At 39.1% G+C, this 27,498-nt stretch overlaps 1 protein-coding gene across 5 annotated transcripts in view; it reads left to right on the top strand.

Annotated features, from left to right (window-relative positions):
• Positions 1-1,037: 1,037 nt before the first annotated feature.
• Positions 1,038-27,498, top strand: part of pgap6 (post-glycosylphosphatidylinositol attachment to proteins 6) — a 58,597-nt gene continuing 32,136 nt past the window's right edge. For 2 of the 5 annotated variants that reach the window (XM_043711564.1, XM_043711563.1), the window contains exons 1-9: positions 1,039-1,508; positions 15,466-15,643; positions 15,956-16,163; positions 16,964-17,097; positions 17,183-17,451; positions 19,053-19,375; positions 21,290-21,386; positions 24,446-24,569; positions 26,801-26,943. In XM_043711564.1, the coding sequence (XP_043567499.1) occupies positions 1,454-1,508; positions 15,466-15,643; positions 15,956-16,163; positions 16,964-17,097; positions 17,183-17,451; positions 19,053-19,375; positions 21,290-21,386; positions 24,446-24,569; positions 26,801-26,943 (1,531 nt within the window). In that variant the 5' untranslated portion in view covers positions 1,039-1,453. Of the gene's footprint in view, positions 1,509-15,465; positions 15,644-15,955; positions 16,164-16,963; positions 17,098-17,182; positions 17,452-19,052; positions 19,376-21,289; positions 21,387-24,445; positions 24,570-26,800; positions 26,944-27,498 lie in introns of all 5 variants that reach the window. The other 3 variants (XM_043711566.1, XM_043711565.1, XM_043711562.1) reach the window with 2 other exon arrangements.

Genomic DNA, 27,498 nt, shown 5'->3' with positions numbered 1-27,498 from the left:
GTTTGTGGGATATAAATGAATTAATGTTATTTCTGCAAGTATAAATTCTGATACAGAATGGGAATGAGAAAATACATATTCAGCAAAAAGAAAGGATATGTTAGCATGAGACGTGAATACAGAACAATGGTGGATATATGGGCAAACAGGAAAGCATCTGTTTCCCCCTTAGATGGGGACACAGGAACAAACCCTAATCAAAGAGGTCAAAGTGGCCTCTGGATGGAAATAGATGCTGATAGAAGAAAAGATATGCCTAATCAATGACCTGCAGTAGACTGACGTCAAACACCCTTATGGGAGTCAGAGATAAGAGTTTGTCACGGACAAGACAGGATAAACAGAAGTTGTGGGATAAGTCTTAAGGAAATGAGTGACGTAAGCGAAGCAGGGAACAGACAATGGAATAAGGAAAACATATGGGAAAAAACAGTATAAATTGCAAGGGTTTTTTGGGATATACTGTGCATTTTGTCATTGCCTTACCTAGCAATTAGACAAAGCACCCACCTGTAGGTGTACAAATAAACGGCTGATTCAGATATTTGTCTCGGACTGAAATTATTAAAGTGAGTGAGCTTTTGTTTCTCACACAATTATAGCCAATTTGTGTTATAGTAGAAGGACAGGTATTTGATGAGTTAGAATCCAGCACACCTGGCTCCAGGTGAGGGCGAGGCGTCGGCTGGATGACGTCACAACTCAGCAACGTAACACAACCCCAATTGGACACCTGTGACGATTGCAATCCTGAATAAGGGATCACTGTTAACTCTGATTTTTTTTCCACAGATGCTGCTGAGACCTACTTAACCTTGCAGGAATTTATGTTTTTGTTTCTGATTTCCAGCATCGGCAGCTCTTTCCGTTTTTTGTGACGCCCCCAACACCCAAACACGGGTGGCGTGGTGACGTCACGTAGGTGCAACGTCGGGAATACCCGCACCTCTGCGCGGTGACGTCATACACCTGAAACGTCTTATGGCTCCACCCAACCCCCCACCAACTCTGCGCGGTAACGGCACGTATCGGCGACGTCATTTTGATTCCACCCCCCTCCGTATGATGACGTACACAACCACCTGAAGAAGGAGCAGCGGTTGGAATGTTACCGCGTTCAAACAAACCTGGTGTTGTGTGACTTTTAACTTTGTACACCCGAGTGCAACACCGGCATCTCTAAATCGTAGTTTATCGGTGACCTCACGTATCACCCCCGCCCCCTTGTTGCAACAACGTCACGTCTCGGAGACATCACACTAGCCCCCGCCTCTGTGCGGTGACGTCAGGTATCTTCGACGTCACATTGACCCCCGCCCCGCTGTGACGCGAGGTGGCCTGTGATGTCAGAGGGCATAGCCGCGTCAGCCGGGAAGATGGTCGAACTGAGCCGGTGTCCGAGCGGAAGGTGGAAGGTGTGGTGAGAGCACGGAGCCGCTCCGGTCCGACAGCAATGGTGCTACTCTTGACTCTCCTTCTGCTGCAGTGTGGGTTGGCTCGCGCTGCTGGTAAGGCCCCTTTTAGGAAGCCGTCGGGCTGTGCGGTGTCACTCGGTATGTCTCAGACAGCGGACAGGTACCATCCCAGCAGCTGGTCACTCCATTATCCAGCTGGTCCGAGGATCACATCTGATCACCTCGGGGCCTGGTTAACACCCTGTATGTCCTGCGATCGTAAACGCCATGGGTGCAAGCTAACACCTCGGGTATATAACACTCGTTATGACGTTATACAGTGGAATTCGGTCGCATATCCTAACAGAATGGCTGATAGAATTTTAGATTGCTGAAAATTCCCGTCTCCTTGGGCAAACTACTACTTTCCTGAGGTAAAAACAATGACTGCAGATGTTGGAAACCAGATTCTGGATTAATGGTGCTGGAAGAGCACAGCAGTTCAGGCAGCATCCGAGGAGCAGTAAAATCGACGTTTCGGGCAAAAGCCCTTCATCAGGAATAAAGGCAGAGAGCCTGAAGCGTGGAGAGATAAGTGAGAGGAGGGTGGGGGTGGGGAGAAAGTAGCATAGAGTACAATGGGTGAGTGGGGGAGGGGATGAAGGTGATAGGTCAGGGAGGAGAGGGTGGAGTGGATAGGTGGAAAAGAAGATAGGCAGGTAGGACAAGTCATGGGGACAGTGCTGAGCTGGAAGTTTGGAACGAGGGTGAGGTGGGGGAAGGGGAAATGAGGAAACGGGTGAAGTCCACATTGAGGTATTAATGCCTCAATTTTACTGCTCCTCGGATGCTGCCTGAAATGCTGTGCTCTTCCAGCACCACTAATCCAGATACTACTTTCCTGATACCTTTTGATGCCTAAATTGTGGAACTCCTAAAATAGAAGCGAATACAAAAGCAAAATGTGCTGGAAATTTGATATTAAAACAAAAGAAACCCTCGGCAATCAAGTCAGAAAAGCAAAGTTATGGTTCCAGATCTCCTGAAATATTTATTTTTTTCTGTATAGATGGTGCCTTGCGAGTTTTCCAGCATTTTTATTTTTAGCTACAATAGAGCTACATAAACTTCAATCAAAGCTTAGCTGTTTAACTGCTGAGTTTTGGAAAAATTGAATGAAAATTTGCTCTTCAGTGCAAACTTTTTTGTTTTGCTGCATTTAAAATAATTGGAAAGTTTTTCTGATAAATCTATAATTTAGGTAGTAATCTGCAATCCTTCAGAAAGGGTTTGTAAAAATTGGATGAAATCAGATTTGAATAATAAACTTGTTTGAACTTTCCCATTCTCCAACCCATGTCTAACTCTGCTGCAATTTCATCTTTGATCTTTTTCAATTCAGTTCCTGTTTGATCAAACTACTTAAACTGCAGTTGTCAAATGTATGTTCTCAATGGCTATGACTATGTTGTGTTGTCCATTCTTGTTGTTATGGACCAGTCTGTAGCTTTTAACACCAGTGAAGGCACCAACCTCTTCCAACACCTTTGTTGTCCAGCCATTATGACTACCTTCCCCATTGTTCAACTCTTACTCCTGTCCAGGACAACCTGAAATGTCTTCAGTCAAATGCTGGGGCATTCAAAGTCATTGTCTTTAGACTAAAACTGGAAAATGCTGGAAATAGGCAGCAAGTAAGGCAGAATCAGTGGTGATGAATAGAATTGACATTTCATGTTCAAAAACTGAAATTGCTGAGTTTCTCCAGTAATTTCTGTTTTTCAGATTTCCAGCATTTGCAGTTCTGTTTTGTTTTGACATTTCAGGTTAATTACTGTTCATCAGAACTGCTTTCAAAACTTTGATGTATGATCATTGACCTGAAATGGATGATGGATGAATAGGATTCTTAACTCGTACCAAATCCTATTCAGCCATCATCCTTATACTCACTGCCCATGTTGGCTTTCAGTCTACCCAGTGGTTTGATTTTGTTATTTTCATCCTTGAGTTCAATTTCCGGCAACACCTATCTCCTTTCTTCTCTTAAAGCCTTCGCCAACTCTGTAAGCCAGCAGGGATGTATGTTTTTCTAACTCTAGCTTCTTGTGTATTCCACTTAGTCTTTCCATTGGTGGTTCAGCCTTCAGCCATCTTGATCCAGTACTCAGGAATATCCTCCTCAAATCTCTGCTTGCCACCTCTTTGACCAAACATTTAGTTATGTTTTTATTGGTTCCATCTTTGATACTATATTTATGTCTCATTGTACCTCCTGAAGCTCCTTAGAATGTTTTGCTATTTTAAATGACAACTTGTATTTATATGGCATATAGTGCAGGTTTTTGTAAGAGCTATCCAGCATCTACCCCCCCTGCTTATTTCCTTATAGAAATTACTGTTCGTAGAGTCATAGACATGTACAGCATGGAAACAGACCCTTCAGTTCAACTCCTCCATGCAGAACAGATATCCTAAACTAGTCTAGCCCCATTTGCCAGCACTTGGACCATATCCCTCTAAAATCTGAATAATTTTCAATACATTCCAGATCATAATAAATTGAAAGACGTTCATATAATTGTTGGTTTTTGTATTATGTGTTAGTTAAGTCTATCACTTGCTCTGAGGATAATATTGTATGAAGATAGCTGGCCAAAGCATCGAGGAGCAAAATGCTGTCTAAGGGGAGGAGGTGCAGAATAGAGAAGTTATGTGCAATTTTTTAATTGGAGGGAAAATGGCATTCTTTTCAATTAAATGTGAGGAACCCTAAATGATATGCTGTCAATGTAAGGAAAAGGAAACGATTAGAAAAAATTCTAAGGGACAGAATTAATCTCCAATTGGACATGCAAGGAATCATCAAGAATACTCAGCATAGCATTGTAAGGGGCGGATCATGTCTAACAAATTTGGTTGAATTTTTTTGAGTGACTAAGAATGATGATGAGGGTAGTGTAATTGATTTCAGTAAGATGGTTGACAAGGTGTTGCAGGGTAGACTATGAATTAGGAGGAGAAAGTGAGGTCTGCAGATGCTGGAGATCAAAGTTGAAACTTTATTGCTGGAACAGCACAGCAGGTCAGGCAGCATCCAGGGAACAGGAGATTCGACGTTTCGGGCACAGGCCCTTCTTCAGGAATGACTATGAATTAGGCATGAACGTAGGAGGTATGATTGATAAAGTTCATAGGTGATACAAAAATAGTTTCTGTGGGAAATTGTGAGGAGGAAAGCTTTAGACTACAGATTGATATAGTTAAGCTGGTCAGATGGACCTAACAGTGGCAATGGAATTTCAACTTGAAAGTGTGAAGTGAGTCATTTTGAGAGGACGACAAGGGAAGGTGATGCACGTTGACTGGTAGGACCTTAGAAAGTACAGAGAATCAGAAGGACTTCGGTGTGCATGTTCTTAGATCCTCAAAGACAGCAGTTCAGGAAGGTAACATGATTAAGAAAGGACATAAATACCTACCGCTTATTAGTCAAAGCATTGAATACAAGAGAAAGGAGGTTATAATGGAACTGGGGATAATGTTAGGACACAGCTGGAGTACTGAATAGTTCTGGATTGGAAGGATGTGATTGCATTAGGATTATTTAGAAGATATTCACCAAGATGTTGCTAGGGCTGCAGCAGTTCAGCTATGAAGAAAGATTAGATAGGATGGGACAAAACAAAGAACTGTAGATATGTCAACAAGATGGTGGTGGAGTAGGGTTCTAAGTGCTATTTTTTTTCTTTTTGCTTACCTCTTGTCCTGAGCTCAGGTGCCTCGTGCGGATCATGTGGCCAGCGGCGAGTGGGCCCCTGCTTACCTTTTCAGTCCGTGCACAAGACCTGGCATCGGATTTTGTAGTGGTGAAAGATGGTGCCTGAGGATTGGTGACTGCATTGTTAGTTGGGTCTGACGCTGGCGGCAGCGAAGCAGTGGTGAAGGGCATCACAGCGACTTTGAGGTGGGTTAGCGATGTGACTCTGATGTTGGTTAGTCTGACGCAGGTGGTGACAAGGCAGTGGCAGAGGAGCATCAGCCCAGCAGTGAACAATAGTGTCTGAAGAATGGCGACTTCAGTGTCTGGTGTAGGTGGTGGCAAGATGGTGGAGAAGGGATGGTATCGTAGTTGATGAGCTGGCTCAGAACAGATGGACTTTCCTTAAGCTACATCTTTCTATTTTATTTTCTCATTCTTAAAACTGTTCAAAATGGCACCGGATCATGGTGACAGAGGAAAGGCTTTTCACATGTTTTGCTGTTTTTCTCACTAAAATACATGTGACAATAAAATCATTGATTCATACTGATAATCTGAAAATAAGTTAGAAATTTCTGGAGAAGCTGAGCAGATAGGGCAGTGTCTAAGATGAGAAAACAATGACCCTATTTCAGAACTGATAGCATCGAGAAGAAACTGGTATTTACACGAACGACAGGGGGTGGCAAGGGGAGAGGGTTGAGTGGACTGGAGACAGAGGGGGAAAAAGAAAATTAAGCATAGAGGGATTTTTTAACAGTAAGCTAGGCAAGAAGAAAAGCGAAATAGGTGATGATGGAGTCTATTACTGGGTGAAAATGGATTGGCTGTGCTGAAAGCAGCCCATGTCATGACAGAACCTGGGTATGGAGATGGGAAAAATTGAGGTGTTCAGGCGATAAAAATGATTGAACTCAATATTGAGTCCTGAAGGTTGCAAAGTCCCTAAGTGGAAGATGAGGTATGGATCCTCCAGTTTGTGCTGACCGTTGCTGGAGCACTGATGCAGGCATAAGACAGATATGCAAATACAGTAGTGTTTGGAAATGGCAGGCAACTGGAAGTTTAGGTCATTTTTATAGAATTAATGTAATCAAAAACCGAAAAGGGGAGGTGAGGATTTGGTTATTGTAATCCATGTCAGACACACGAACGAAAGAGAAGACGACAATTAGATGAGTGTCAAGTGTTAGGAGGTAAATTGAAAAGGAGGATTTCCTGAGTCAACATCTGGTGATTCGATTGCTCATCAGCTGCGCAACAGGAAGTCTCTCTCTCTCTCTCTCTCTCTCTCTCTCTCTCTCTCTCTCTCTCTCTCTCTCTCCCTCTCTCTGCGACTGCAGTTTTGAAGAAAAATGCAATTTTTTGAATGGATTTCAAAGAACTTCCATTCATTCAACACATTTCTGGAATGAAGGACTTATAAAGGAGGTTAGACAGATTGGGCCTTTGCCCATTGGAGCCTAATGGAAAGAGTGGTGACCGAATTTAAAATACAAGATGCTAAGGAGATTTCCTGTTATGAGGAAGACTAGAGCTAGGCGACACAGTTTATGAATAAGAAGTCTCCGTTTTGTTGTGGTAAATTGCCACAAGTTACCTTCAATTCAGCTAATTATTAAGAAATCTTACAGGCAATCAAGTACTGAAACAGTGATTTGAACTTGATTGCATGTAGCGACCAAAATAAGAGCCCTGAAGTAAACACATTAAGTCTCACAACCCAACTTGGTTATTAACCCGTTAATGCTGGAACTTGGTCAGATTCCACCAACAGTGTGTCTCTGAAAGTATCCGGGTTCGATTCTTGTATGGTATTGTTCTTTTAAGTACTGCTACTGATTTATTCTAGTGATGGATTCTTGTAAGATTTTCTCTCTTCCAAGTTTGTATTGTGATAATATTGATGATTCATCCTCAACATTGATTGCATTTCTAGAGACCTCAGGTCTATAGCTTGCTTTCTTATCGGAAGTAGCTTCTTTGTTCCTGGCCTTAACTGGCCTTTTGAAGGCACAGTCCTCCTACAGTTACTCCGTAAATTCTTCTGCAGGGCAATCCTTGTCCTTTTGTGGCAATTAAGCACCCAGTTTATCAAGCAGGTGTCAAAGCAGTTTCTTTCATGTAGCTTCCACTCCACCTTTATCCAGACATGGCTAATTTCTTTCAATTCCTACATAAGTTTGTTCTTGATCCTTATCTCAAACACAGTCATGGCTGTTTCTTTCTACGTTTAACAGTTGTCTTTTGTTGATTCATTCAACCACAAACAGTTATTAAACTTCTGAAGTCCTTAAATCAGGGAGCATTTTTTTGTTCCCTGAGTATCATTAGTCTGTGACGTTCTCTCCTGCAGAAAGTATTTTGTGGGTGGCACGGTGGCACAGTGGTTAGCACCGCTGCCTCACAGCGCCAGAGACGCGGGTTCAATTCCCGCCTCAGGCGACTGACTGTGTGGAGTTTGCACATTCTCCCCGTGTCTGCGTGGGTTTCCTCCGGGTGCTCCGGTTTCCTCCCACAGTCCAAAGATGTGCAGGTCAAGTGAATTGGCCATGCTAAATTGCCCGTAGTGTTAGGTAAGGGTAAATGTAGGGGTATGGGTGGGTTACGCTTCGGCGGGTCGGTGTGGACTTGTTGGATTGTAGGGCCTGTTTCCACACTGTAATGTAATGTAATGTAATGTAATTAGCGGCTGGGTCATTGAGTCTGTTAAGGCTGAGTTGGTTTTTGGTCAGGAATGGAAAGTTATGGGGCAGCCAGGGAAAGTGGAGTTGAGACCACAATCAAATATGGTACAGTACAGCCACAGTACTCATTTTCTACAGGGATTTGATTGAAATGTCAGGCTTGTGAGGCCAATCAGTGTCAGGTATAGGTAAGATGAGCAAACCAGGTAGCTTCTAATGACATTTAGTAGTTTTACAGTTACTAGTCAAAACATTGCATTTCAGATTTACTAATTAATTTAAATTTGCCCTGATGTTCTGGTAGGTTTGCAGTTGTTTGTGGGATGTTAATCCAGGCCTTTTATGAGTGTAGTAACATTACCACAGTTGTTGTCATTATGCTATTTAAAAGAAATACACTGAAGCCTAGAAGTATGAGAATGGTACGAGAATTGAGATGACTGCTATCAGGCCAGTAAGATATTAAGAGCAGAACTAGGTCATTGTATCTGCTCTGCCTGATGACCATTGCTGATAAGTTTCTCAATCTCATTTCCCTGCCTTCTCCCCTAACCATCGATCCCCATACCAAACAATTAAATATCTCGGTCGTAAATATACTCAATGCCTCGGCCCGCATTGCCTTCTGTGGCAATGAGTTCCACAGATTCACTACCCTCTGGCTTCAGAAATTTCTCCTCCTCTCAGTTCTAAAGGGTTGACTCTTCGCTATGAGGCTTGGATCCCTGCCTGTCCCAGAAGTGGAAACATCTTCTCCATGTGTAGGGTTCTCAGTAATCTGTAAGTTTTGATCAATAACCCTCATTTTTCTAAACTTCAAATGCAGATCCATTGTCCTGAACCGCTTCTCATATGACAAGCCCTTCATTCTTGTGATTATTTTTGTAAAAAGAGAGAGTTGATCTGGATAGAAACAAAGACTTGAGGGTAACATGATAGAGTTTTTAAAGTTCTAAATGGATTTGAAAGCATTTCCTTAGGTGAGGGGTAATCTAAAGCTATCGGCTAGAAATGCATGATGATTAATCCAGAGTGGGAAAGGAAAACGTTTTCTTCGTCAATATTTAGGTTAAAGTCATTGATTGTGGAACCTGTCTCTCAGTGGTTGAGGCAAACAGCTTGGATGCGTTCAAAGTAAATGGAGTGAGTACATATAAGAAAAATGGAGTAGAAGGGTTTGGAGGGATATGGACCAGGTGCTGGCAGGTGGGATTAGATTGGGTTGGGATAGCTGGTCGGCATGGATGCGTTGGACCAAAGGGTCTGATTCCTTGCTGTTCATCTCTATAACTCTATAATTGTATGTTGAAAGGCTGAGAGGAGGCACATAAAATGTGGGGAAACCCTTGGCATATTAGCACCTATGCAGGACTTGTTGGCCAAATGGTTAATTTTGTGCTTTTTTTTTGTCAATGCAATGCTTGATAATGCCCTATATAATTTGAAATACCTCTATAAATTCTCACCATACTTTTGTTTGCTCTGAAGAGAACAGCCCTAACTACTTGAATCTCTCCATTTAACTGAAGCATCACTCTGAATCTCCTCTGCACCCTCTTCAGTAGTCTGAAATCTTTTATGAAGTGTGCGTAGAATTAGGCAATACTTTAGTTGAGGTTTAATACCTGATTTATTAATGTTCATCTAAATTTTTGTGATGAACAAGAGTGAGGGTAGGGCAGATTAGGGATAGTGGAGGGAACTTGTGCCTGGAGTCACAGGAGGTAGTGGAGGTCCTTAATGAATACTTTGCTTCAGTATTCTCTACTGAGAGGGACCTTCTTGTTTGTAAGGACTGCTTGAAACCAGCTGATATGCTCGAACAAGAGGATGTGCTGAAAGTTTTGAGAAACATAAAGAAAGATAAGTCCTCTAGGTCAGATGGAATATACCTTAGATTACTACAGGAAGTGAAGGGAGACATTGCTGCATCTTTGGCAGTGATCTTTGTGTCCTCACTGTCCACTGCAGTAGTGCCAGATGATTGGAGGGTGACAAATGTTATTCCCTTGTTCAAGAAAGGGAATGGGGATAATCCTGTGAATTACAGAACTGTCAGTTGTATGTCTGTGGTGGGCAGATTATTGAAGAGGATTCTGAGCGACAGGATTAATGATTACTTTGAAAGCCATAGTTTGATGAGAGGTAGTCAGCATGGCTATATGAGGGGCAAGTCATGCCTCACAAGCCTTATTGAATTCTTTTAGGGTGTGACAAAAAAAATCGATGAAGGTAGAGCAGTGGATGTGGCGTACATGGATTTTAACAAGGTGTTTGATAAGGTTCTCTGTGGTAGGCTCATTCTGAAAGTAAGGAGGCAAAGGAGACAGGTTTGGCTGTCTGGATAGAGAGTTGGCTGGCCCAGAGAAGACAGAGGGTGGTAGTAGGTGGAAAGTATTCAGCCTGAAGCTCGGTGACCAGTGGTGTTCCGCAAGGATCTGTTCTGGGACCTCTGCCTTTTTGTGATTTTTATAAACAACTTGGATGAGGAAGTGTAAAGGAGATTAGAAAGTTTGCCAATGACATGAAGGTTGGTGGAGTGGTGGATAGTGTGAAGGGTTGTTGTAGGTTGCAATGGGGACATTGACAGGATGCAGAACTGAGCTGATATGTGGCAGATGGAGTTCAACCTGGACAAGTGTGAAGTGATTAATTTTGGAAGGTCGCCTTTGAATGCAGTATACAGGGTTAAAGGCAGAAATCTTGACAGTGTGGAAGAACAGAGGCATCTTGGGGTCCCTCAAAGTTGCCACCCAAGTTAATAGAGTTGTTAAAAAGGCGTATGGTGTGTTGGCTTTCATTAGCAAAGGGGTTGAGTTTAAGATCTGCGAAGTTATGCTGCAGCTCTATAGACCCCTGATTAGACCACACTTCGAATATTGTGTTCAGTTCTGATCGCCTCATTATAGGAAGGATGTGGAAGCTTTAGAGAAGGTGCAGGGGAGATTTACCAGAATGCTGCCTTGGACCGAGGACATGTCTTATGAGGAAAGGTTCAGGGAGCTAGGCCTTTTCTTATTGGAACGAAGAAGGGTGAGAGGCAACTTAATAGAGGTGTACAAGACCATGAGAGGCATAGATAGAGTGAATAATCAGAGATTTTTTTTCCCAGTGCAGACATGGCTATCACAAAGGGCCATAAAATGATTGGAGGAACCTTTAGGGACGATGTCAGAAGTAGGTTCTTTCCACAAAGAATTGTGTGTGCATGGAATGTACTGCCAACGGTGGGGGTAGAGTCAGATAAGTTAGTGACATTTAAGCGACTCTTGGATTGGCACAAGGATGATAATAAAGTGAAGGGTATGTAGGTTAGTTCATCTTAGAGTAGGATAAAAGATTGGAACAGCATCAAGGGCTGAAGGGCCTGTACTGTGTTGTACTATTCTCTATTCTATACCTTTGTGACTTGTGTACCTTTTGCAACTACTTTGTAATGGCCATGTTGGTTTCTCCTGGCACCTTCGCAGATCTAGGAATGTGATTCTCCAGGTCTTTTTCTCCCCCGGCCCCCAACTTTTACTTAAATGATGCTGTTTACCTTTTATTACCTCCCCCTACGAGGTAATAAAACTGTATTTTACGTTGAATTGTATTTGTTGTGTTCCTGCCTTTTGGTGTCTTTTATATTTTTCATGGCTTTGATCTATTGAATTGGTGAGTCATGAAAGTTAAAGAATAATTTGAGCACAATAAATGCAGAAAGCATAAATGCTTGGGGCAAGTAATTTATGAAAATAATCACTTGCTGACTGCTTAAATCATTAAGTGCTACAAATGATGGATGACTTCTTGATGAACTAATAAAAATTGCTATCCCTGTAGCTGTGATGCAGTGCTTCTGTTAAATTGAAGGATATGATGTTTTTATAATAACATCAATATCACATAATGCATTATATTTGATTTATCTTCAGTGTTTTCAGTTTAGCCCTTTCCTAATCAATTTAAAGAAATGGTCTCGTTTAAAGCTATTTGTTAAATGGGTACAGCTGTGCTTTAACTTAGTCTGCCTATTTCCAACATCACAGTCTAAGTGAAAAGAGCACAAGCCTTCTGTCTCTTCAGCTGTTCTTGATCAGGCTGTTCTACACATGCAGTGCGGAGAGTAATGATTCTTCAGCAAACTTGTTGTATTGTACTAGGTTCATACTAGTTTACTGTCGAGAATATAGTGCTGGAAAAGCACAGCAGCTGCCTGACCTGCTGTGCTTTTCCAGCATTACACTCTTGACTCTGATTTCCAGCACCTACAGTCCTCACTTTTTCCTCATACTAGTTTACTCCTGAATTTGTTTTACACTTCATGAAGGTACTTGACCCTGAGAAGTGCAAGTATGAAATATATACATTGTTGTGAGGCTTAGAGATGTGACGGACAAGCTATGTATTTTCCATGTAAGGTATGGACTATTAACTGTGATGACATGGAAAGGTCTGGATTGTGAGGGCAAGTGAATTAGAATTAGAGTCCCTACAGTCTGGAAACAGGCCCTTCAGTCCAACATGTTCACAACGCCCCTCCGAAGAGTATCACACCCAGACCCATTACCCTACATTTCCCTTGACTAATGCGGCTAATATACACATCCCTGAACATATTGGAAATTTAGCTTGGCCCATTCACCTAACCTGTGCATCTTTGGACTGTGGGAGGAACCTGGAACTCCCGGAGGAAACCCAAGCAGAAACTGGGAGAATGTGCAAACTCCACACGCAGTTGCCTGAGGCTGGAATCGAACCCAGGTCCCTGGCACTTGAGGCAGCAATGTTAGCCACTGATCCACCACACGCTGGAAGGATGAAGATAAATTCAGTTTTTTTTTGTTTTTAAGTAAGTTAAGGGAAGACTTGATTTGAAGTTCAAGCTTTCTGCGTACTTGGCATAACTGACTTTCAATTGGAATTAAGCTACTTAACAAAATTAGTTTAATGTGGTTTAGGACATGTGATGAAATTGCTTAAAAACCTCAAATGCTTGTGAAAACTCACTGACTTACCTGTAAATAGAATTTCTACTGCGTAGCAAGTTTTCAATATACATTGCACAGCAGATGACAAAGGTCGTGGATGGTCTGAGGTGAAAAATTCAAAATTCATTGGAAAATGAAACTCCTTGAAAGAGATAGGTAGTGAGGATTTTTAAAGAACTGACAGAGTTGGGAGCTTGTCGAACGTGCAAGGATTGGGAAGGATTAACGATAAAGGAATACTTGCAGAAAATATACTCAGGTCAGGAATCATCCATAGAGAAAGAAGTTAGCATTTCAAGTCTGTGATCTTTCATAGAACAGAAAGGTTTTAAGGTGTAATGATTTTCAAGCAAATACAGGGAAAGGAAGTGAGGCATGAAGGCAAAAAGATAAACAAAGCTCTGGAGAAACTATTCTGTTTGTTATTCATCTATGTTAGCATTAAGTAATTCCCACAAAACCAAGTAAATGCTGAGACTAAAGCATGAATTTGAATGTGCTCCAAGATCTTTAAAATTTTAGGTAAGTTAAGGATTGCATCTTTCTATTTTTTAAAAAAATACATATCCAGTCACTGCGCCTGTGTTGCGAAAATATTTGCTGGAGATTTAAAACAAGAACAAAATGCTGGAAACACTCAACAGATGTCGCAGCATCTACAAAGAGAGAAACCGTTATTATTTTGAATTCAAAATGACTTATTTGGAACTGAAAAGGGCAAAATGATGCTTTTATACTCTTGACAAAAATGGAGGAGGACCAAATGGAACAGATAGTGAGTATGCATAGCGTAAAAGAGAGTGCTAATGAAAAAGAGTGATTATAGCTGAAGAATGCATTTTATTTATGGTAGAAAATAGGACAGCTATGCTAGGAGTAAGCCCGTGCAAACAAGACACTGGTGAGGGACAAGATGTGTAATCAAAATGGAAAACAGTGTTGATGGTCTGAAGTTAATGAACTTGATATTGAGCCTGAAGGCTGTAAAGTGTCTTAAGAAGAAAGTGAGGTGCAGTCTACAATTAATTTTGTCAACGTAGAGGCCACACATGAGTAGTGAAAACAAACAGTAGACGAGATTGACAGAAGTGCAAGAAAATTGTTGCTTCACCTGGCAGATGAATCCTTCAGGTGATTGGGATGTAGAATTGATTTGGGTGGCGAAGAGGAATAGTAGGGGAAGAAGTCACTAGTGCGAATGGGTTTACAGGCCTCCCCAGCAATAATCACAATGTGGGGCAAAGCATACAAGAAGGAATGTTGGGTGCTTATGATCAAGGGGTGTGAGGAATCACAGGGACGTCAAATAAAATTGGCAGTAGTAAGCTGAGTGAGGAATTCAAAAAAGCTTTGAGAGTTTCTTGGATGAACATATCTTGGAACGAACCAGAGTTGATAATATTAGACTAGGTATTGTGTATTGTGACAGGGTTAATTAAAGACATCACAGTTAAAGAGCCCCTGAGATACAGTGATTACAATATGGTTGAAGTTTATATCTGGTTTGAAAGGAGAAGATATTAGGTCTAAGACAGGTGTTTTAAACTTCTTAATGTTAGCCATGTGGACTTGCAAGCTGAATTGAGCTGCTAGGCTATGGAATAAGTCAATAGAGACACTGGCAGACTTTCAGATCGATATATCACAACACTGGAACAAATGTATTCCTACTATAAAGACAGATTTTAAAAGAAATGAATCTTTCCAATGCCCAACAAGATCAGGAAGCAGCGCCAATAATGTCATTGATGTATTGGAGAAGAAACTGAGAGCTGGTTGCGATGGGTGTTTATTATTTGGCGGGGAAATTGGCAGTGTTAGCCATGCTCAGTGATAGAACTGTTTCAAGTCAGAAGATTTTAACAGCAGTCTCACTGCTGATGCTGTTATGTTATATTGAGGGAATGCTGCCATGTTATAGGTGATTTTTTTTTTTAACCTACCAGATGTTAAATCAAGGCCTTGTCTGTCTCCTTGGACCAATATAAAATGTTTAATGGTACTGTTTTGAAGTTCTCACTAGTATCCTCGCGAATATTTATCCCACAAACAATATCACTTAAAGTTTTATTATCTGCCTACTTTTAATTGCATTATCATTTGTAGGACCTTACTGTATTCAAATTGTTTGCAAAATTTCCTACACTGCAATATGAATGCATGCCACTTGTATTGTGAAACATTTTGGGACCTTTTTGAGGTTGTGAAAGGTGTTGTGTAATTGCAGCATTTTCCTTTGGTACTCTGTCCATTTATTGCTTTTGTCCATGTAGGTAATAGATGTCTGGGGGTTAGTTAGTTGGCTTGACAGCTGGTTTACGATGCAAGGTGAGCAACAGTTCAATTTCCAGACTGGTGAGGTTACCATGAAGGATTATTCTCAACCTCTCCATTAGTTGTCTCTTAGTAATGAGAGATCAATGCGATAGTCTGGTAAAATTATAGCAGCTCTACCTTGGGAGCCAAATAAATCTTGTGATTTCTGCAGTTCAGCCTGTAGATTCATCACTATGATCTGGTACACCTGTGATAGAGAATAAGTGTTTAAACTGGTGAATAGGTGTTGATCCAGTACACTATGTCCTTTTTCATAAATTGTTTAATTTATTTGTGTATGTATGTATAATCTGTTTACTTTGTCTTATCAGGTCCAACTTACATATCTGAATATTACTCTCAAACTCCTCAAAAACTTTCCTTGTACAGCTGGTATGGAAATGCACGTCTGTTTGTCTTCCAAGTGCCAGAAAATACAGTGCTCTTAAAGTGGATTTTGCAAGCCTCGAAAGGAAAAGGGCCAGAGTGCCAAAATACTAACATTACTGTGTATGTGGACTTTTACAAATTTGGATGAGTTAAAAGCTTTAAAAGAACCAAACAGCTCAGTAACCATTGAGTGTAAGGATAAAATTCAGAGTACAGTAAGAAAGTAAATAGCAATATATCTTATTAGTAATTACATGGGTAAATAACTTCAGACAACTGCCTAGAAACTTAATTATTCTATTGTCTATGCAGCTTAAAACATGTTTTAAAAATAAAATTTGCTTTATAGTCAGTCTGTTGGCAAATATGGATAATCTATGGTTAATTCTTGTATGGCCTTTTTGGTCTAATTTGCCATTTTTCTTTTAACAGCTATTTTCGGGCAGGCGCCCCACCAGTAATCAATCCATTACAAACCAAGTTTGGCATAGACACTGTTGTTCTTCCTTCATTCAACCTCACTATCCCATTGACATCTGCAGTGCAGAGTAGTACGACTTTAAATATTTCTAATCCTGTTTCGGGTGATTGGTTTGTAGCTGCACATCTACCAAAAGATGATGGTAAAATTGAAGTGAAGGTAAAAAAAAGTATTAATTAATGATGTTGAACCCTTACCTGAAAAAATGTCTGATTGCCCTTTTTTTGCCACTTTAAAAATGCTTAATACGTCACTGCTTATGGATTTCTCACTAACCATTCTACTAAAATGATTTCCCTCTGCATTGTGTTCTAACATTAAAACTTGTTGTTTTTCCGTTTGTTCCTATTGCAAAGATGTTTGAGGATGCTGTGTGTTGATTTGTCGCATTTTGCTTCTTCAAAACTAGCCTGTTTAATAACTAATGCTATGTGGCAATCATTCTGCAACTTTTTGCTATTGATTTGTAATGCCAACATTTTGATTTTGGAATTAAGCACTTATCTAGTTTTCTGAACACCAACAAGTATTTCTTGACCATACAAGACTACTGTTTCTTGATTTGTTGAAGTAAAGCTGAAGTGCTGAATACAGAGAGTTATTTATATGTATTATTATATATTGTATGAATATAGATGTATGTTCCTGCATTTTAGCAGTACCTGCATTTATTATCCACCCCTAGTTGTTACTTGACCACATTGAGAGAGACTAGAATTGCATATAGACCAGACTAGCAGGTTTTGATCACTAATGGAAATCTGACAGCTTGGGCTAAATTTAATTTCACTTTTATTTCGAGAATTTTGGACCTGTATTCTCTAGATTATTAGTCCAGGTCGCTGGATTACTGGTTCAGTAGTCTTAACAGTATGCTAATGCACCCGTGACGATGCATATAATTATTGATGCTTGAGTACATTGGATTTATGGGTATATCCATTTGATCTTTCTCCCAGGGCTTCTCGACTAAATGTTCCTACATATTTCAACCTCAGATGCTTGTTCAACGATTGATTAATGTGCCTGTTCTTGAACCAAGCACTTCACTTGCACTGATGCTTTCTTCTGTTGATCAGGTTTCACACTTGAAGTAAGTCCCAGTCAGTATTCTTCAAAGATTATTTAAAATGCATTGAGTTGTGTATAAAAACGAAATCTATTTTGGCTCTCCTCAGAATTTTTATTCCTGAGCACACTGTGGAACTGACCATTCATCTTAAAAACTGTGCTGTCGACACACGACCAGTGGAGTCTTGTCCTGTCTTCCTGTTAATAGGATCAAATGCATTACCTAACTCTCACTTGAAGATTGTAAATTGCAGTGAAAGTTTAGTTTGCAGAGAAACACTGGATTCTCCACCATGGATGAAATGGATGCAACTCACTGTTGAAAGTAGCAACCCTAACTGGACCATCACCTTTGAGATTGAAGCTTATTTAACAGGTGTGTTTTGTAATTGATAAATTCTGTGTTGGTGAGGTACAGACTATTGTAAAAGGAAATAACTTTCAGTTCCAATAATTCCCAATAAATATATGGCTCAATTATTCTGAATGAAGGCACTTTTACTGCTGCAACATGTACTGCAAAAAATTGTATCTTGGCCTGATCTGACAAGATTATCACCTACCATTAACTGAGATTGCTTAAATTCAGTTCACTCTGAACTTTTGCAAACAGCATTTATTTTAGCTGGATTTGAATTAAAGTATTTAACTCGCTGCATCTTCTAGTCCCCACCAAATATATTTTGTATGTACAACAACCTGTATTCACATAACACCTTTTTAATGTAGACATTTCAGTGAGATTTCTCGGGATAAAAACACATTCTTGACAAAGGATGGAATATTAAGAAAATCAGAATCTTTAATGTAAAAGTGGGTTTTATCGGAAAAGAGGGTGTGTTAAAGTTTGAGTGGAGGAAATTTTGGAAGTTGAGGCCTTTGTGGCTTAAAGTGTAGATGAAATAATGAGGGAGAGAAGAGGGATGCAGCATACTGGAATTGGTAAAAATGAGTAGTTCTGGAGTTGGGGTTGGCCTTTAGACGTCTGAAGTTATAAGAGATGGGTAAGATTCACAACCAGAAATAAGAATTAGAACTTTGAATTTGAAGAATTGGGGTAAACAGACTAAGTGTGAGCTGGACTTCGTGAGAAATAGGACTAGATATTGTATGCAGGAGAAAGTGAGGACTGCAGATGCTGGAGATCAGAGCTGAAAATGTGTTGCTGGAAAAGCGCAGCAGGTCAGACAGCATCCAAGGAGCAGGAGAATCGATGTTTCGGGCATGAGCCCTTCTTCAAGATATTGTATGCACCAAAGTATGCAGAGAATGGTGGAAATGCTCGGTTAATTCAGGACAGCATTAAAATAATTCAGCCTAAGCATAGTAAAGGAGTGTATGTAAGGTTGGCAGGGATATGATGCTACAGATGTGAAAGTAGGTTTATTTTAAACAAAGACTGTGCTCGGTGCTAATTTAGTATGCTAGCATTAGAAACTGTTTGAATCAATCTGAAGTAATGGTCAAGAGAGTAATAGAATTATTGCCAAAGTTACTAAATTTCCGTTCTGAACCGAATGGGGGGTGAAGACAATGTCTTGGTCTTTATTAACATTTACCTTTTGTGACTGTGAGGAGTCTTGTGGGTATCATCAGCAAATCCTGGAATAATGCAACTAAGATGATGAATTTTCAGGAATTGTGGTAGAATATCCGTTCTCATCAAATTTGTGGTAAAATATTTTAGCACCATGTTATTCCTTTTTACTAATCTCTATTAAAGTAAAATTTGACTATGTACCAATAACCTACTTACTTTTGAGAGGATTGATTACTCAAGTTTGAACACTTTGCTGTTGCATCACACTACTTTTTTTACTAACTGCAGACATTCTAGCATAGGCTGTACTCTTCTGACTTGCAAAATGAACTTTATTTTGCTGGTTATTTTTTCAAAACAAGGCATTCCAGAGGATAAGAATGTTTACATTTTGTAAAGACATTAAATATAAGATTTGAATCTTCTATCTCTTGCAGTATGTGAACCTGTCAATGCTGGATCCTTTCTTACTTTGTTTAATAACTACACTCTATCAAGTAATGGTACAGTCATCAAAAATCCAGATATGTTGGGAGTGTACGTAAAACCAAATAACACTGAACTAAATAGCGGTGGCATTTCATGTTTTCGTAATCAGCCAGTTCTTCGAGAAGATGTGGATGTTGTCTCTGTGAGATTTTTTGTTTTGAATGGACCGGATACTCCTCTGACCTCTGAATATCCAATAATTCTTCTGCTGAACTTGAATACAGGAAGGGACAACGGTGGAACCATCATGTTGAATTTGCAATTAAACAAGGTATAGTTTTATATTTGAGTACCTTCTCCATATGACATTTTGAGGTGTCATATCAGGCTAATTAGGTTCAAATTTGGTATTGAACTTAATGTTGCATTTGCATCAATCCCTGTAATGAATGTATTCTACTATGTTCTTCAGTTTCCCTGAATAATAGAAACTTTGGTAAAGTTTGTTTAATAGTTTGAATGAGAAGTGCTGCCCCTTTTTTTTTTCTCTGAAGTTAGCTGTTCCTGGAGACACAATAATCCGAGAGAGAAGGAGAAAGCTCATTTTGTTGAGCTACAGCTTCCTGCCAATATAGTACTGAAACTAATGCTGCCTAGGTAGTCCTGCAGCACTATTAGGTTAGTAGCTTCATCATTGAAATACATTAAGTTGCTGTATTTGCATGGTCATTCCAAGCTAAAGAGTTAAGTATTTTTAAATGCAGTCTAAGTAACCTTGAGTCAGAGACATTAGGGACATTTAAGTGGCTCTTGGATAGGCATGGAATATAGTACAATGTAGGGTACATGAGTTAGTTTGATCTTAGAGTCGGATAAGAGGTCGGCACAATATCGAGGTCCAAAGGGCCTGTACCGTGCTGTACTGTTCTATGTTCTTTGTTCTGTATAAATATGTGCTAAGTATTCATGATGTTAGCCACTCCTTTGGCATTAAAATTAGCTATTACTAGTCTGGTGTCTTATTTGTTCTGAGTTCACTTGTTAGAAATTTCAAAATTTTAAAAAACTATTACTTTGCTTTTCAATATTGCTTTCCTTCCTGTTATTTTATTGTTCATTTCATATTAAATTCATTGACTTGAATTTACACTTCTTTCACAGTCCTTGTAGTATTCATTTCACAATTCTTCACTCTGGTTATGGAGATGCACAGTTCCTTGTCCTGTTTGCTCAGGAGTCTGATGTCCTTTATATAATAATCTTACCTTACGTTTTCAACCACTTGGCCCACTTGTTCCAGTAAACTGTTGCTTTACAATTAAGCAGACTTTGAATAATTTAAATATTTGTTTAAGACTTTTACCCTTACGTTCCCTTTAAACAATGTTTACTGATGTTTCGGAATCTGCCTAGGGTCCTTTGCACCATTTCCATACTTTAAATTGATTAGTGCTTAAAGCTTCCGTTTGGGCCATTTCATTGATGAAACATTTCCCTTCAAAAATGTGACATAATCTCAGTAAAATACAAAAGTTTGGATTAAAAATTCATATTTGAATTATTGGTCACAATGTCTGCATCTGAGTACTGGGATTTGAAAAAGAATTTTAAAAATGGATTACTTATCAGGTCTGGCAGCACCTGTGGAGATGTTGAAATTTTGGATTCTAACCCTCCCTCAGAATCTCCCTCTTTTAGATTTCCAGCATTTTGTTTTGTTTTTTCATACTGTAACAAAAAATGTGAAATATTGTTATTTTTGATATTCAACTCACTAAATCATAAATTGATGACTTATTGAAGTTTATTCAGCAACTAACAAGCTTTTTAACAAGATTTTATTGTAGTTCGAATAATCTCAACGATGTTGACTTTATTGACTTGTTACTCCAGGAGGTGATCACAAGTTTGGTATAAAGACGTTTCCATCTGTTCTGGATTTACTTTCTGCTTGTCCCTATTTATGTCATCTGATCCTATTTTGTTACTAAACTTTGAAGTAACTTTTAAGTTTCCCTTGTCAGCCTTTTCATTTTTTTATATGTAAATGACATTCTTTATTAACAGTCTTTTTTCACACAGTGGTGCATACCCATTGTATTGAGATCAGTCTTATTCTGATATTTAGTATCTGAAAATACTAGGACATATTTCCAGCTATACCCTGTGTTCATATTTTGTTTTTTGTAGAAGTAAATGGTTTATTATTGAGGGATGAGTAAGAAAATTGTTTCCAATCTTTTAGACTTCATTGTCCAATGAAAATGCAACCGTGTTTGCCTGTTTAAGTGCTGGGTCTCCTGTGATGTCCCTAGATGTCAATTCCCTAAGCTGCGGAGAAGGTACACATTTAGTTCACAAATGCAATGAAATTCTAAAAATTATCTAATGTACTTTGATGTTTTTGTTTTGAACTTTTCCTTGATTGAAAATCTAACTTCGAAATGAATGAAGTTCTGAAAATTATATAAATCTCTTGTCAAGTTTATATTGCTTTCAGTTGCTTCAATGCTGCTTGTGCAAAACTTGAGTCTGAAAAGCATTTGCTTTGTTTTTTTGCGTTTCCTTACTTTGTTTATCTTAGCTTGTGACATGTTTTAAAATTTTATTTTTTTTAACGCAAGTTGAGCAACTGAACATTATAGGATGCATTTTCATCTTTTGCATTCTGGCATATGGAGTTTTTGATCAAAAGTAAAAATTTACCTGACTTCAGCTATAGAAAACCTTTCACTCTTTCAATGCCCCTGATTCTGTCAATGTCCAGACATACACTAGACACTGCCAACAGCCAAACTGTGTACCTTTTGTTTTGTTGTGGGGTCTGTGGGACCTTGGGCATTCCACTCTTGTGTCTTGCCTCAAGCCTCCCTCTGCTTTGTTCCAGAACTCTGGCTGCTCTATTGGTGGTGCTTTCTGTTGTTGCCTGAACTGTGAAATTGTATCAATTTTTTCTTCTAGTTTCCACCCTCAGTCCCTTGACTACAATTCCTTTCACCCACTCGTGCAAGAAATGTGCTCCATTCACCAGGTATAGATCCATTGCATTTGTTGTCACAATGCCATCTTTCTTACCAATTCTTCAAATTTGTCTACCATATCCCAAACCCTGTCCATCCCATTTACTGCAGTTATTTGATCACTTCCAGTCCTATTCTACATGCCTTTAATCCACCAGCCTTTGTCATTTCGATCATTTGAAGCACATTTTTCTTTTCAAAGGAGCATTATGGAAAGAATATTCCCTTTGCAGTTCAATGATCACTCATGCTTTACACTTTCTTCCCTTCCTATACAAGTGCAGGAGATGCGACTCTTGCTCTTATATCTCTTCTCTTCCCAAAATCATAAATGCTGTTTCCATGTCAAATAGTCATTTATCAGTACTACTTCCAAGTTAGAAAACTGTAGTTGCTGCTTAGTGTAGTGTATCACACTGGCGAGATCAAATATAGCTTGGATGAGTGCTTTTCATTGTATTTCTCCACCCACTGCCATTCTGACCTCTGTCTTTGGACTTCTACACTCTTCTTCAGAAGCTTGAAGATTAACACTACTACTACTTTTTACTAGTGGGCACAGCTAATAATCCATTCTTGGTTCGACTTCAGTGTCTTGATTGCAGTGCCGTCCACCCAAATCTTTGTAAGAACTGTTCTCAGTTCTCCAGGTTTCTTTGCCCATTGCATTTGTTCTCCAGTTTTTGTATCCATTTGGCGACCTATGTGCCAAGTGGAAAAATTGGGTGTTTTCTAATGGAGGGCAGATTAATATGATTTGTTCTATGGTCTGAAGTTCATGACACCAGTTGCATTTCCAGTTGTTGAGCTGATGGCCACATAGGCAATGCCCAGTGTGAATCCAGTTGCATACTTTACTCAGAGGAGACAGGGACCAGTTTATAGTCTTCCAGATGCAACATTGAATTTCACTATTTTGGATCATAGCCACCCTACCCCTTCTTTTTTGGGCAATTGATGTTATTGACAATTGTGCTGTTGTCAGTCAAAGCTTTTTTGCTTCTTTACTTGTCTTGGGAAGGTGCCCTTTTGCCTTGTGTCATTATACATTTCTCCTGTTCTCACCTCCTCACTTCCTTGCCTGTGTATTTGCTTAAAATTTATGATGTTTCTAATTTCTTTCTTGTTCTGATGCAAAGTTTTTGGCCTAAAAGATTAACGCTATTTCTTCACAGGTGCTTCCTGATCTGCAGAGTATTTGCAGTACTTTGTTTTTATTTCAGTGTTCCAACAACTTATGTTTGTTGTAACCAGAGTTTATCATTGAAGTAATTGCCATGGACCTGTTTTAGCTCAGTTTTTGCATCCTACAGGTGGAATGTGTCATAGACACTAAATTCAGGGGAGAACCTTCCCTGGCATTTCTGTTTAAGTCCTAGAAATGAGACTAATGGACTTATAGAATATGCATATATTTCTTTTTCAATGTGTATGATGTCTGGTTGTCAAGGATCCAGGTTCTGAAGTCTTTTTTTTTCAGGCTAGAAGGATCTTGGGCTAAATACATATTTCAGTAAGCTAGGAATAAAGTTTTAATTCACTTTTTCTATATGGAAAGCTACCAAGTATGTAGGAAAATTCAAATTAATAGCTTTTTGCCCGGATAGACTTTTTAAAAAAATCCCCATAAATATAAAATCCATATCTGACTCATTTTGCATGCTATATTTGTGTGCAGTTTACATTGGTTAGTTCAATTTACTTTCTATGATTATTCTTGTTTAAAAATGGAGCCTAACCTGAGCATTGATCACCTGAAGACTTTTGACCTTTTTATAAAATGATATAAAATTGATTTAAAACACATTACTTGTTATTTATTATGAAAGTGCTCTGAGCTGTTCTGAAACTTAGATCTTTAGGATTCCCATATCATTATAAGAAGTATAGATAGAGTTAATTGGTATTTGCCTTCTCCCTAGGATGGGGGATTTCAAGACTAGGGGACACATTTTTAAGTGAGAGAAAACAGATTTAAAAAGAGAGGCAGTTTTTTTACAAAGGGTGGTTCATGTGTGGAATGAACTTCCTAAGGAAGTCGTGGATATGGGTACAATAACTATGTTTAAAAGACATTTGGATGAGTAAGTGAATAGGAAAGGTTGAAGGGATGTAGGCCAGGAGCAGGCAGGTGGGACTGGTTTAGTTTGCGATTAAGTTCGCCATGCTCTGGTTGGACTGAAGGGTCTGTTTCCGTGTTGTATGACTGTATGCCTGTGACTATGTGGAAGAATATTTGCTTCTGTTTTGAAACGAAATGAATAATTTCCAAAGACAAAATTCACTGGCTGCCATACATTTTATATTCAAACTTGTATATTAAAGACATGTTTTTCATATTTTAGTTTTATACTTCATGGTATATGCTTTTCATTTCAAAGCTTTATCTTGGGGATACTTGCTTAAAATGAATTCTTCAGTATTATCAAGATCTCTTCAAGTTCCTTACCCAGAAACTGATCATTGGTATCTCACTTTGCAAATCCTTTGCTCCAGTCATAAAAGGTGAGATAATTGTTGATGATAAGGTAATAAATTTAAAATCAGTAGTTTTTAATTGATTTAAATAAATGATGTGTATGTTTGCCCAAATTTGTTCAGTCAAATAGAGGTAAATTGAATAGATTTGTCTAGAATAATATAAAATTCCTGCCACCCAGAAAGTAAGAGGAAGCAGATTTTGTTATTCTCCAGGTTGTCTGAAGATGTGAAGATGTGATGATGTATGAGAATGCTTTTTTAATAACTTTTGAAATGCAAATTCTGTTGTAATGAAGGCAAAAATGACAGTTGTTTTCACAAAATGGTAGAGCTACAACTATCAATGAAATAAATTTACCAGATAATCTGGTTTCAGTGGCATTTATTGATAAATGAAGGCTGACCAAGATTTTTCCCTGTATTTTTCAAATAGTGCTAATGACCTGAAACCTGTCTCCCTTTCTGCCACCACCTCCGGCACTGCCCATCAACTGATGGATCCTGGCTCTGAGTCGACCAATGGGGTCCTAGCTCATCTTCTGACGTGCCACCAGAGATGGAGGGGGATAGAAACAGAGGCAATTGATTTCAAAAGGCAGTTGAAGGAAGTAAATTTGCAAGACTAGGGATAGAGCAGAGGAATAGCTCTGACATGATTGACCAAATAACTACTTTTGTGTCATAATGATAGAGATCCATGGGATATATTGTCTTTTATGTTCATTTCAGAGAACAAACACAATTTAAAGATTTATCCCAAAATCTGTGCCTTCATCAGTGCAGTCGTCTGCAGTATTTCATTGAAATGTCAATGTAAATTTTGTACCTTTTGGGTTCAGGCTTGAACACACACCATCTAACTTTGGCATGAGTCCGACCATTGAGTCAAGGCGTACGAGTGACAAATTATGAAGTATTTTAAGTGTGGAATAGACAGATTTCTTCTGGAAAAGATTGAAAAACAGAGTTATTTGGTAAGAAAGGTGGGTAGTTTAGTAAGTTGTCAAGTGGCCGTAAAAAGTCTGCACAGGGATTCATATATAAATTTGGTCAGTTGGAAGGTGTTTGGTGGATGGACTATGATGTGCAAAAAGTGCATACTTCTGCTTTTGTGGGAAGAACAGCTCATGTGGCAGGTTCTGCTACATGCACATGGCTTCATCGTTACCTTTTCAGCTTGGTAATTTTTGATTGTCCTGACTTCCTGGGGAAGACAGGGGCCCTGTGTATCCCCCCCCACATGTCTGGTGGCACGTCACAAGACAAGCTCAACCCCGCTGGTTGACTCGGAACCAGGATCTGTCAGTTGATGTTCAGTGTCGGGGAAGGTGCAGGACTCAATGACCATCTGCAGTTTGGAATCCGTGGTGCTGGTGATGGCAGAAAAGGAGCGCGTTGCCAAGACCCCAGGAATGTTGTTGGACAGAGGCGATGACTGGATGAGTAGAGTGGGAAAGATGAACTTTTGAAACTGTTTCAATTTTAGTAGTATCAATTTAACTTATTCTGTATTTTACCATTTATATAATTTATTCAGTAATTTATTCTGCAATCCAAGATGGCTCAGAACATGGCAACATTATCTACTTGTCACTGTACCTAGGTAAAAGTGACAATATTAAATAAATCTAAATCTAAAATCTGAGACCAGAAAAACTATTATTTGAATGCAAAGAGACTCCACACTCAATGGTACAGATGGATCTGTGTGCCTTGAAACATAAAGTTAGCATGCAGCTATAAAGGTGTAATCAGCATAGTCCCAGAGGGCCATGGGGCTGCTCTCTCATTTTAGAGAGACATTTAGTGGTGAGTATAGCTTGAGGCTAACCATGCCTCAGTCAAGGACAAGGCTGAGAAGGGGGGACCTTCATGGTGATTATGGGAATCGAACTTGCACTGTTGACATCACAATGCATTGCTTGAAATGCAACTGAACACTATAAAATACTGCAGTGTGTGAACTACATTTGATAGGCCCACAAACACAGAACAGTAAGATGCAGTTAATAGTAAGACAAATTCAGCTAAAACTGATGATTCAGAAAAAACTGAACATTTCCAAACCAGGAAACCACTGCTATTGTTTTAAGTTTAACAGTTTTATAAACTTGATTAATAAAGTAACACAAATCATACTGATCTTCATGATTACTCTTACTGAAATTTTTTTTCATGAATCAAGGAAAGAAAAAAAGTAATTTTTGTATCCACTGCTGTACCTGAATATATAATCACATTTTATTATCTTTTAGCAATCAAACCTGTGGCAAGGTTTCTGCTCTGGTAACTGTATCAGCTATTTTGAATCCCTGTGTTGGGGATTGTGGTGTATATGGAGAGTGCAGACTTCTTCAAACTCATGGATATCTTTATGCTGCATGTGTTTGCAAAGCCGGTAAGTTTAACTCCTGTAGAAGAAGAGAGTGGGTCACTAATACTGAAGCTAAAAACTGCAGCAATTTTGGTTTAGTAATTTCATGGCCTTTCACTGAAAATCAAAATTCTCCTTTCTTTAGCCTTTAAAACTGATATTATATTGTCCATTAGAAAATGCTTTTTTCAAACTTTCTGTGCAATCCACTTTTGGCTTGTGCATTAAAATTCTAGTTTATGATTATTTTGTAACTTGGTGTCTAAGGATTTGTACTTTGTTTTGACAGATCACTGACCAAGTAACTCCCTGTCCAAGATACCTGGTCAAAACTGCCTCATTCCAGTAAAATGTTACTCTTGACTTATGGATTCCCTCTCTTCATTCTCCATTTTCTAAAACTTTGTTAATTTAACAAGTGAATGTAACTGGACAAGCCACCATTTCTACCAATACAAAATTGCTATGCAATCCCTCCTGAAAATTAGTGAAAATTACTACTAAATATGTGATCAATCCTCCTTTGATAAATGTAATTTGGTAATTATCTTTGGGAGTGTGCTAAACTTAATCCTATTA

Source organism: Chiloscyllium plagiosum, chromosome 21 (assembly GCF_004010195.1).
Source record: "Chiloscyllium plagiosum isolate BGI_BamShark_2017 chromosome 21, ASM401019v2, whole genome shotgun sequence".
Classification (NCBI taxonomy): domain Eukaryota; kingdom Metazoa; phylum Chordata; class Chondrichthyes; order Orectolobiformes; family Hemiscylliidae; genus Chiloscyllium; species Chiloscyllium plagiosum.
Note: the sequence above shows the minus strand (reverse complement) of the source record. Positions and strands in the feature narration are given on the sequence as shown.